Source organism: Pteropus vampyrus, unplaced genomic scaffold (genome assembly GCF_000151845.1).
Source record: "Pteropus vampyrus isolate Shadow unplaced genomic scaffold, Pvam_2.0 Scaffold28, whole genome shotgun sequence".
Taxonomy (NCBI): domain Eukaryota; kingdom Metazoa; phylum Chordata; class Mammalia; order Chiroptera; family Pteropodidae; genus Pteropus; species Pteropus vampyrus.
Window position 1 is genome coordinate 601,520 of NW_011888809.1, and position 12,480 is coordinate 613,999.

Genomic DNA, 12,480 nt, shown 5'->3' on the forward strand with positions numbered 1-12,480 from the left:
TCTACCTGGGCAATTCAGAGGAAGTTCCGCAGAGCCTTGGGAAACAAACTGTCATTCTGGAGTGAAAAGCTGGGCTGGATCTGTGATGGAGCAGTTGCCCCAAATGAGGAAGTGGGTCGTTCATGTGGCCCCTCCCCCAAAGGTTAGCGAAGGGTCTGTCTGCAGGCGTGGGCTCCCCAGGCCTGTCAGTGCTCCCAGTCAGGAGACCCTCACCCTACCTCTCTGGGGGCATAGTGCTTCCTTGCTGTCTTTCTTTTATAAACTCTGGACCCTGCTTCCATTACCCTTCCCTTTGGATTCTCGAAAGTCTGATTTGTTAATTTAAAAAAAAAAAGAGGAATATTGGCGGCTTCTAGTTTTTTTCTTTTGCTATAATAATTCTACTTTCCCCCCAGGCAGTGCGAATGAGAGACTAAAGAGAAAAAAAAGGTCTCTTATGAGAAGAAGGTGGAAAAAAACACAAAGATTTAAATTTCAAGATATTACCTATCCATGTTCTTCCTCTGGGTAAATCTTTTAACCCTCAAATGAATTTCACTCTCTTCTGGAAAGGAAGGTATTTATCTCCTTCTCAAAAGTTTGGATCTAGGTCTCTGTTTCTCTAACTGTACCCCACCCCATGCCAGATTTCTTAGTGTCGTATAATAAATTTAAGTGGCTTATGTCCCTAGTTCATGGGAGGTGACCTCTAAATCCTTGGTATTTCCTTAGTGATAGGAATGTCTTTGTTATTCACGGTAGGCTGCTCAGACCATGTCTGATTTCATGCTAATGACATGACTCAGGGTGGGGGCCAACCATGTGATTAAAAGACTGGGTTTTTGAGCCAGATGATATCAGCCCAATCTCTGGGGAAGGGAGGGGGCTTCAATCACATGACCAATTCAGTCAATAATGTTTACATAATGAAACCCCGATAAAAACTTTAGACACCAGTGCTTGTTTGGGCAAGCTCTTCCGAGTTCGTGCTATACATCAACGGTTCAGGAGGGTGACACATTCTGAAGACACAAAAGCTTTACATTCGAGACTCTCTGTGATCTCATGCTATGTGTCACGCTGTTTGTCTGGTCCAGATTTGGACCCTTTATAATAAAACTGTAGTTATAAGTGTAGTACTTTCTTGAGTTCTGTGAGTTGTTCTAGTGAATTATCAAACCTATTGGGATAGTAGCCACTTGGTCAGAAGTGCGGGTGTCCTGGGAACCTCAGAACTCGTGGCTGGTGTCTGAAGCTCGGGGAGTCTTGTGGAGAACTATGCTTTTAACCTGTGAGTATTCACGAACTCCAGGTAGTTAGCATCGGCCTTGCTTTTTAACAAGATGTATCTACCTGCTCCCCACCACTGCCAGGGGAAGCCATGCTCACCTGTCAGAAGGCTCAGTCTCTTCCAAACATAGGCCCCCACTCATCCCAGAAGCCAGATGCAGAGGCAGGAAAACTATCTTTGAGTTGAGCCTGGGTGAGTCCAGTACAACTGGGGGGAAGGGGGTACGAGGCGTGGTGAGCAGCCGTCTTGCTTGAAGGCAGCGGTTGGTATGGGGCGTGCCTGGCTAGATTCCCGCTCTTCCTTCCTTCCCTCACTGTCCGTGTCCAGGTTCCAGCCTGCCTGTCTAGCTGGCGAGGGTCACCAGGGCCAGGCGGATCGGCCCTCTGGTTACTCGTACTTCAGCGTTCTCCCCCTGGCCTACTCATAGAGTCTTCCTTTGGTGTGTGCAAAGAAAAGAGAGCTTTTTCTCTAAAACTGCCTGGCTCTGCTTTCCTAGCTTCCATTCCTTAGCCTTGCCATTAACAAGGCTCCAGTGTCTTCCAAGTTGAATAATTTCTTTCCCATTTAAATGTTCCATCTATTGGAAGGTTTACTCTCTGTTTCCAGCTCCTGCCATAACAATTCTACTCTCCTCCAGGCAATGTAAATGGAAAACTAAAGAACTGGTTTAAACAATCTCTTTGGATGAGCCAGTCTCTTTACGTAAATAGTCGGTGTTTCGGGTTTGCACCACATTCTCTACCCCAAGTCAGTATCTGGCTACGCGAGGGGGCTCCGCTGGCCATGGGGTGTTGTCCTTGGATCCATACTTGTTCTGTGCATTTTTGCCGGGATCCAACGAGGCATAATGATCACACTTGGCTTTCTAGGCAATGTGCCAACAAGCACCACGGGAGTCCATGTTGTTCCATTTGTCCCTGGGAAAATGCCTTAGCGGGAGGCCTTTGCGTGAGCTCTCTGTCCCTCTGATCCTCTACCTGAGCATATGGGACTTCTGGGTCCCCTGCATGGCCAGGGAGGCCAGGAACCCCGCCTTGCTCACGCTTCCCCTGTTGCTGCGGCACCTTTGCTCTGCACCATCCTGGAGGAGACCGAGAGAGTGAGGCCGACTTCTAGAAGTGCACAGTCCCCCAACTCCCCACACCAGGGAGCTCGAGGAACCGCGACTCTGTCGCTGAGATGCACAGCACCCAGGGATATTTCTACCCATCCTTGGGCAGCGAGCTCATGACAGTCTGGCATCCTCACTGTCTTCTTCATCTCTTGTCCCCAAGACCAGAAGGGCAGGCCTTCCATCCTTTTTCTTCCTGCCCACCAGGATGCCCCCAAAGATGCCACAGTCTGCACCCCTAGGTCTGTCTCTTGCCACACGAAAGGAGTTCAGAAAATTCTTTCTCCAGACAAAGCATAGCTTTCCAGGCTGCTCAGCTGCTGGGAACTCAAATACAACCTAGTTGGTGTTCGGAGCTGGGCAGCGACTTGCTCCGGCAGGATCGACCCTTGCCCTTGGCACCGAGTAACTGCAGCTGGTGGATCTCCCGACTGCAAGACTCATAGGCTGAAGAAATAGATTGGAAACTATTTCAAAATATAGTATCTCATTTACATGTTCCTTTAATCATATTTAAGGTGGTCCTAGTATGTGCTGGGCACAAAGACATATACAGTCCTTGAAATTGTTTTTAATAACAGCTTTATTAAGAAGTATTGACACACACTACAATTCACTCTTCAAATGCACAACTTGATATTTTTTTAGTATATTCACAGAGTTGTACAACCATCTCCACCATCTAATTTTAGAATATTTCATCACCCCCAAAGGAAACCCCATATCCATTAGCAGTAATCTCCCGATCTCCCCTTCCCCCACTCCTGGCAACCACCAATCTACTTTCTGTCTCTATGGATTTGTCTACTCTGGATATTTCATATAAATGGAATGCTATAATATGTGGCCTTTTATGATTAGCTCCCTTAATTTCGTATAATGTTTTCAAGCTTCATTCATGTTGTACCACGTATCAATACTTCATTTATTTTTATTGCAGAATAATACTCTATTATATTAGATATGCCACATTTTATTTATACATTCATCAGTTAATAATCATTTAGGCTGTCTCTACTTTTTGGCTATTATGAATAATCCTGCTATGAACATTCATGTACAAGTTTTTGTGTGTGTGTGTGTGTGAACAAATGTTTTCATTTCTCTTGAGTATATACCCAGGAGTGGAATTGCAGGGTCATATGTGTTAAAAAAAAAAAAAATTATCTGAGTAAATTTTAAAGATCTTATTAGCTTTATTCAACAACTCAGAAATTGGACAGTATCCAGTCTACCATATAGAAAGGAGCTCCAAGGAGCTGTACAAAATAAAAGACTTTTATTGGCAGAATGGAGTGGGAACAAGGAAGTTATACTAGCAAAAATCAGATTGGTTGTGGCAAGGTCTAGTGGATGGCAGGGGTCTACCAGGCAGATGACCTCACTAGTGCTGATTGGGTGATTCCCGATTGGCTAGTTTAAGGTTCCATTTCTGGAAGAGCCAAAACTATAGTTAAATTAAATCTTGGTTTGGTGATCTGAGGCTTAGCGTAAGTAACTCCATTTTGCACTTGTTGTCTTGTTTTTAACATATAGTAACTCTGCTTACCATCTTGAGGAGCTGCCAAACTCTTTCTAAAGTGGCTACACCATTTAACCGTCCTACCACAGTTTATGAGGGGTCCCATATCTCTGCTTCCTCACCAACACTTATCGTGTTTTTAACTTTGGCCGTCTAAGTGGGTGTGCAGTGGTACCTAACTGTAGTTTTGATTTGCATCTCCTTGATGGCTAAAGATGATGAGCTTCTTTTCATGTGCTCATTGGCCATTTAGATATCTTCTTTGGAGAAATGTCTATTCAAATCATTTGCCCATTTTTTAGTTGGGCTATATGTCTTTTTAGTATTGAGTTGTAAGAGTTCTTTATGTATTCTGGATACGAGTTTTTTCCCATCCCTTTTTGAATTTTAAGAGACATCTAAATCAAGGTCAGAGTAGGAATTGCAGTTTAAACAATTGGTAGGGTTCATTGCAAGGTGACAGAAACCTTGCAAAGAATACATTTCATCCCACACAAGAGGGTTCTCATGCAGGGGAGGACTCTGGAGAGGAAGGATGCAGAACTGTCAGGGCCGCTGCTCAATTACACCCCTTTCAAAATCCCTGCTGAAGAGGAGTGTGAGAGATTTAATAGGACAGAGGCAGGTGGAGATGCAAATTGAAAGCAGAATCATATGAGAGGGGGGATTTTTCTTCTTTTCTTTTCTTTTAAGGAGCATAGGCTTTTATTTCTTGGGCAAATGAGAGAGCACATAGAAAAGCATTTCGGAATTACAAAGGGATATGCAAATGTAAGGTGATATTCTTATTGCTACTATTGTTATTTGTGAGAACCAATGAAAACCCTCTCTAGGATGAAATCACAGAGCCTGTGTTTAGGGGGTGGCATGGTGAGCAGGGTTTGGGGAGGATGTAGGGGGATGAAAACTAAAAGAGAGAGGAGAGTAGCAGAGTTTGCAAGCCTTGGTGACCTGTGAGGTGAGAGAGAGAAAGAGAGAGAAACGCGTGTGTGGTTTCTGGCATATTCCTTTGCCTCATGTGTAATTATTTACTTAATATTATTATTTAGTTGGGCTCCTATTTCTTTTCATTAATTAGACTATAAAGGAAACTTTAGATCACAGTTATAAATGGCAAACCCGCATCACTTTCAAAATGGAAGAAGACACATAAACAAATACAGCGAAAACCAGTGTTATTAGATTCTAGCTGGATGTTGTTACCGTCTGGGCCTGGAAAACTCTTCTGACTTCTCAGGCGGGCTCCCTCAGGTCTCTACTCAAATGGTGCCTCCTCAGGAAGCCTCTCCAGCCCCACATCCTCTCCATCCTTGATTTCTTTCATGGCGTTTTAATCACTGTCTAAGAGATGTTGCTTTTCCTATGTGTGTCTAGCTCCATAAGGGCAGGGCCTTATCTGTCTCATTCACTCTATCTCCACTGCCTACCTCAATAAATAGTTGTTGAATAAATAGCTAAAAGCTCTGAGCTTCAGGGATGTTCTCTAGTTTGTTTTCATTCTCCTTTTAACAAGTGTCAACTGGGTGTTAAAGGCACCCACCAGCCTTGCCACCTGCCATTCGCACCTCGATGTAACAGGAAAAGTGAGCGAGACTTGAGAAGAAAGCAAGCCCCTAGGGTGTGACCCACAGAGCACCTGGCCCCCACCCCATGCTGTGGGAATCCCCAGGCCGGGCTTGCATTCTGGCTGGGGATTGTATCCTCCCTTGCCCACCCACCAGCTGCGGGACCCCAAGACATCACCAGCTTCTGCCTTCCCCAGATTCAAAGGGCGATAACCTGCTGACCTCACAAAGCTCTGTGTCCATGATGGTCGACAGCTTATAGGGACACCCCTGGCGGAGAGAAACTGCTCAATAAATGATGGTAGAAACTCAAAGGGCTTAGCAGACAATGGGATTTAATTACCGACTTTGCCTGCTAGAATCCTCCCTTGCTTCCAGGCCCAACTGTAAAAAGTAATATTATTTACCCTTTATTGAGAACTCATCATGTGCCAGGTACTTTGCTAAATAAGAGCTAAATAAATATAACATTTTATTTTATCCTTACATTAGCATTAATCTTATAAAGTAGGGATTTATTATTCCCATTTTAAAGGTGGCAGACTGAGGCTTAGAGTAAGTAGTTTTATGACTTGTTCTAAATACTCATAACTGTACTATTATGATGACATCTGCTCGATCTCTCTTGGGGGGCGTGTGTGGCAAGTATCTGTTTCTTGAGGGCTGAGACCGCATTCATTCATCTCTCCCCAGAGTCAAGCTGGGTTCCTGGCACACTGTAGGTGCTCCACCTGTGTCTGCCAAGTAAATGGAAGACTGAGGGCTCCTGAGTTTCCTCTGCCAGGCTCTATCTCAGGGGAGGACAGATGAAGAAACATGAGCAGTTGCATTTCCAGAAATATAAATGAGCTCCCACAGAAAGCCCTTGGATGTTTACTTAGGAAAGCGTGTGGAAAGACCAGGGTATAACCAGGAAATCCACAACGGCACATCATTGGTGAGCGTGCAGACTACCCCAGACGCAGGAGCAGAGAGATGGCTTCAAGAGGCCTCTCCTGGCCTGTGACACTGATGCTGAGCTGGACTTCTCTGTCCTTCCAGATTCACTCTCCACCCTGCTCTCTGTCCCCGCAGGAGATCAGAGGAAGAGGAGAGAGTGATGCTGGGGTATTTATGACATGCACATGGGACAGGACTAGTAGCAGCTCTGTGGTTACTAGCCCCAGGATGCTGCACTATCCTGAGTGGTTTCCCTAAACCCTGACTCTGTCTTTGTGGAGAGTTCCATAAAAGTCCCTTTATTAGACCCTCTTCAAATTATTTTAATTTAATATGCCCTCTGCTCCTGCAGGGACCCTCATTAATGGGGTGCAATGCCCTTTTCTGTGCTCTTTGGGTCATTCTTTGAGGTCAGGGTCTATGCTTATGCATCTTGAGTCCCTGCGCCTAGCACAGTGCTTGGGACATGGTTCTAATCGTTAGCATTTATTGAGCATTTACTATGTGCCAGGCATTGTTACCTATATTAACTTAAATAATCCTCACAACAATCCCATGATTATCATCCCCATTTTATAGATGAGGAAATTAAGACACAGAGAGGTTGAGTCACTTGCCCAAGGTCACATGTCTTGTCAGCATGAGCAGATCTGGGATTCGAACCCAGGCAGTGTGACTCCTGAGCCAGCAGTACGATACTCAGCTTGCTATTGGGCTGCCTTTCTGTTTGTTGTTTGGCTTGGGGAGGATGATGTCTATTAGCCTCGGAGACCAAAAGAACCTATTTCTTTGCCCACTCAGGGACTCAAGAAGAATGCAGAGGATGGAATGTAGGTCACCATGGCAATCAGATCACCTGGTCACACAAACTAGTGAACTGTTGGGGCTGAGGTTCTGCTGACAGCAGAGAGAAAGGTGGGCTTGGCATGGGACAGTGTTTGAGGTACCAGATACACTGGGAGGACCTGGAAGAATACCAGGTGGGTAGATCAGGCAGGAGATTCCGGGCAGAGGTGGGGGCTTTCTGAGGCAGGTGGGGCGAGTGGGAAAACTCTTGCCCAAAGATCTAGAGTTTGCCAGTCCGAGTAGTGGTGGCCCTCACCTTTGCTAAACTTGCATCCATGTGGCCCAGACCAGTCCTTAGAGATCCCCTCCACATCTGTCACCTGCTCCAGAGCCTGGCTTTAGTTTTGTCTCTGATTTTCTCTCCAGGTCTGTGTCAACGCACTCCTTCCCAAAGCCATCAGAGACTGGGGAGGAGGGAAGGGCACTGTTTCCTCCTCTGCCACCACCTTGGGCATCCACTGCACTTCCCTGGCTGTGGGATAAGAGCATGAGCTATTCTGCCTCAGCCCCCAAAGCTCTCATTTCCCGGGGGGCCAGGGCAGGGCTGGACAGAGTGGGCCATCAGCTCTCTGTGGTTTGTTGTAGGCCCTGACCTTTCTGACCAGAAATGAAATCCTGTGGTGAGTAGAGGGGCCCCCTTTCTCTCCCCTTGAGCTGGGGCCTTGCCTTGGCACAGCTTCACTCTGGTCCCTGAGTATGGTCCCTGTTCAAAGCCACAGAGCCCTGGAGATGAGGCTGCACAGGGAAGCAGAGACAGACTCCAGCTCTGAGGGTCCAAGATCATGATTCCCAGGCTCAATTAGAGTCGAGTGAAATGTCAGGCTTTAGGCTGCTATGAAATCCAAGGGGTGTGTGTGTGTGTTGTGGGGGGTTGGCGGTTCTTCATACAATTACAGCGGTGGACAGGGCTTCCTTGGGATAATGAGGAAAAAGAGGAAGGCCTCGGGAAACAAGTCTGAAGCCCGTTTGGGTCATTCACCGGTTGAGTAACCTTGACGTGCTACTGAATCTTTCTCAGCCCTCCCTCCCTCTCCAAGCCTCTCTTCAGTGTCTGGTATGTGACAGACACTGTGATGACACCGGGAGGATAACAGTGAGCAAGGCACAGTCCCTGTTCTCATGCAGGTTACTGTCCAGTAGGGAAGGCTCCAGGTCAAAGACTTCCATTACGATATCCCCTCGTGGGGCTGCAGCGGGGGTGAAAGGCATGAGAGACGACTGAGTGCTCAGACCAAGCCAGGTGCTCAGCAAAACCTTGTTAGATGGTACCTGAGCTTACTAAAACATGGGGTGGGGTGAGGTTAGAGTGAGGAGACCACTCTTACACCCTCAGGACTGGGACCTTCTCCCCCCATTCTCTCTGCTTGGACTCACCCTCCCGAGCCCTGATGTTCAGCCGAAAAGCCACACTTCCCACTCTCCGTCTCAGACAAGGCAATGACTTTGCCACAGGTATGAGACTCCCCAGGCACAGATGAGACTGAGGGGCGGCCAGAATACAGGGAGTCACAATGCCACATTATTTTCCTTTTAACATTAAAATTCACTCACTTTTTAAAAAATATACAAAAATATGACAAAACTCCAAATGATTCACATCCTACTACCCTATCGAGATTTTCTAAAAAGTAATTTTTGAATAAAAATAAAATAGAATTTTAAAACATAATATGTGAGCCTGGCTAGAAAATTCAAATAGCATAGAAAGTTCTAAATGAAAAGTAAAAGCTTCCCTCCCCTTTTCGCAGGCCTTCTCCCCCAAAGGGGCCACCATTCAGTCAGTTTCTCCATTAGCTTTCCAGAAGAATCTCTCATAGATAGACTGCATACAGACTTCAAAAATTTTAGCCCATTCATATTGTAGCATTTACCCATTTATAGTATAGCGTTCGTACTGTTCTAGACCTTTAAAAAAAAAAGTTTTTATTCTTTTTTAATGGTTATGGAGCATTCTCTCCTATGGAAGAACCATAATTCATTTTACCAACCCCCTATAATGTATACTGTTTATGATTTTTAGCTTTACCAATCATGCTATATTAAACGTTTATGTACAAAGAGCTTATCCAATAGGTGAGAATAAATCTATAGGAGAAATTTTGCGTGATAATAATTGGAGACTTCTCAGTCTCAAGGCCCTGTCCTGGCGGTTAAGCTCCTGGTCCTCTTAGAAAAACAGAAGGTCAGCAGGTAGAGTGGTTATAAGCCTGGGTTCGAGGCTCAGCTCGGCCACTTCCTAGTGGTGCAACTGTGGGTGTTTCTTACCTTCGCTGATCCTCAGTTTCCACACTTATAAAGTGTGATATGAGAGTGACGGAACTTAACCTCACATGGTCGTTATGAGGACGATCAGATGATCAAATCCACGTTAGGAGTTAGAGAAGCGCCTGGCACAGGAGTCAGTGCTGAGTATGTGGTAGCTGCTATGTTCATGGTATTATCATCTTCTTTTTGCAAATGCGAAATGAGGTGATTTGCCCAAGTCACACAGCTTGGAGGTAGCAGACAATGGGACTAAAAGCCACATTTTCAGGCTAAAGTTAGGATTATTTATAAAATACCTACAGGCTGTACCACAAGGCAAAGGACTATTGACCCCAGGGCCCAGGTCATGAAGCCCAGGCTGGAGATGGAGGTCTGCACTGGAGCTGCGTTCTCAGTCCTGACTACACCATAGAAACATGGAAGCTCGTAGAACCTATAGGTTCCTGGGCCCTACCTTGGCCTTAAATGAAAATCTCTAGGGGTGGATTCAGACCCTTTCACTAGCTCTCCACATGATTCTAATGTGGGACCCAGCTGAAAACCACTGAATTAGGGAGCCTCGGAGGCAAGGCATGGACGGGATGCCAGAGAGAGGTATAAAAACAGCCACAGAATGCCCGAACTGGATGGAGCCAGGGGAGCATAGAGACTCATCTTCCAGAAGGCAAACTGAGGCCTGAGAGGGGGCATGGCAGGTCTGAGGCCCCACCAAGTGTGAGCAGTGGCGAGGGGACATGGCAGGTGCAAGGTCTCTCACCAAGTGTGAGCAGCAGAGGAGCAGACAGTCCCCCCCACGTCTGGCGAGGTGCAGAAGGAAGCCACAGCCTGGGCTGCATGATTTCTGGCAGGCTGAGTGTGTAAGTTTTTCAAATGGCTTTGACTTTGAGTCCATTAGTGATTAATTCAGAGCTCCACTTAGAGCCGGCTGATCCATATTTGGAGGAGGAGAATATTTTGTGGCAGCTGAGAGGCAGCCCACCCAGTCCGCAGCCTGAGAAGACCAGGCAGGGCCCTCCCCACCGTACCCCTCCCCCACAAGGCTCTCCAGGGGTTTGGGCTATGGGTCTCCCACCTGGGTGGGGGTGAGCACTTTAGGGGTAGGCAACACAGCCTAACTCTAAACCTGGTTTAGAGTTCAGACCCCACTCCATCTCCTCCAAGCGGTCTGACCTTGGGCACACCCCTTCAACTCTCTGAGCTTCCATTTATCCATGTACAGAAATTATCACCCCTAATGCCTCTCCCAGGGGTGGATGGGAAGACTCAATGAGACAATGTGCTTGAGCGCACTGGGCTCACAGAGCTTGGTAAATGAGGACAGAGGCGGCAGTGGGAGGACTTCCTTTTCCTTCCTGACACCTGCCTTCTCTGGGCTCCTGGGGAAAGAGCTGGGGTGTCTCCAGCTCCGGCTTTCATACTGAGCACTGTGTGACCTCAGGCACGGTATTTTACCTCCCTGAGCCTTAGTTTCCTTGTCTGTAAACTGGAGATAATGGTCTCATTCTTGCAGGATTGTCGTGCAGGTCATAGGAAAAATTTCTGTGTGAATTAGTAGCATGCAGCAGGCACTCCCAATGATGAACCCTGGTGGCAGGCTGCGGGAGTAGTTTGCCCTGGGCACCAGCACTATAGGTGCATGGGCTCAGGGAATTCTTAAAAATTAAACATTTACTGAAGGTCGATCTGCTTTTTATTATCACCTCTCACCAATAATTCTAACAATGACAGTGATAAAATACTCCTTCAGGCTGAGACAGACGGCTCTCACCGCCCCCCACCCGGCAAAGATGACTTTCTTCTCCTTGTTGTCCTTCAGTTCCCTGCAATACTCTCCTGGAGAATTTCTCCCCCTACCCATTCCTCAGAGTCTGCAGAACCAGCTTGCTGGGCTTAAGGCAGCCATGTGGTTTGCTGGCTGCGGGAGGCTGGGTGTGAATCCTGACTTGGTCACACTCACTGAGTGACCTCTTTTCTCTGTGCTGAAGGTGGGACTGGGCACATGGCCTGGGGCAGTATGTTGGCTTTCCCAAGCAAGGTCCTACTGGTTTCCCCATCTGTAAAGGAGGGACTGGACTGAGTGACAACAGAAGCCCCTTCCAGCTCTGACTCCCTATGACTGACACTTGTAGAGTACGTTCCAGGCTACAGAGCACACTCACACACCTTCCTTCACACCAGGCTCGTTTTTTGCACCGCATCCCCCCACACCCCCCACTCCCCACCCCGCCAGTGTGCTGGACACACTGGAGCCTTGGGGATGTCTCTAGAAGGGTGGAATGATTTATAACTGTCTTTTTTGGTGTTACTCTATCCTGGGTTCCCCTCCTTCAAAGACAGCCCAGCAAGGAGGGGGCTTGGCGGTCTCCACACCCCAGTTCATCTTTTCTTAGCATCCACGACACCTTCCTGAAGCTCTGCCCACCTGGAAAGTACTACAAGGAGGCGACGCTGACCATGGACCAGGTCAGCTCTCTGCCGGCCCTGAGGGTGAGTCCAGGATGGTGGGAGGGGTGGAGGTGGTGTCCCTGGAATCTGCTGAGGTGGAGGGGTGAGGGTGGCTCAGAGATTCCATGTGCTCCCTAAGGCTCCTTGCACTCCAACAGGCTGTGCTTGCCTGAGCTGTCAGCACCCCCCAGTCCCAATCTTTTAGGGACCATTCTTGAATCTTTGCCCCTGCTGTGAAAAGGCCCTGCCCTCCCCCCAGGGTGCCCGGAATGGCCTAGAGGTACACAATAAAAGGAGCTCCCTGATCACTTCTGAGATTTTAATTAAAATTTGTTCAATGCATAGAGAGGCAATGTTGGCTTAACAAATCATGACGGTGTCAGACTTCCTGATTTTTCATTCGGATCTCGGCAGAAAAATGCTTTGAATTTGTCATTGTGCAATAGAACCCATCTTCATTTCTGTCTGGAACACGATGCACTCTGAGAGCTGTGGGCACCTCTTGGAAGAGGGACCT

The 12,480-nt window shown here is 47.2% G+C and overlaps 1 protein-coding gene across 1 annotated transcript in view; it reads left to right on the top strand.

Moving 5' to 3' along the window:
- The first annotated feature begins 7,287 nt into the window (after window positions 1-7,287).
- CIB4 (calcium and integrin binding family member 4) overlaps window positions 7,288-12,480 on the top strand; it is a 43,042-nt gene continuing 37,849 nt past the window's right edge. The window contains exons 1-3 of the mRNA XM_011356519.1: window positions 7,288-7,387; window positions 7,839-7,873; window positions 11,909-12,005. Coding sequence (XP_011354821.1) covers window positions 7,334-7,387; window positions 7,839-7,873; window positions 11,909-12,005 — 186 coding nt within the window. The 5' untranslated portion in view covers window positions 7,288-7,333. The remainder of the gene's footprint in view (window positions 7,388-7,838; window positions 7,874-11,908; window positions 12,006-12,480) is intronic.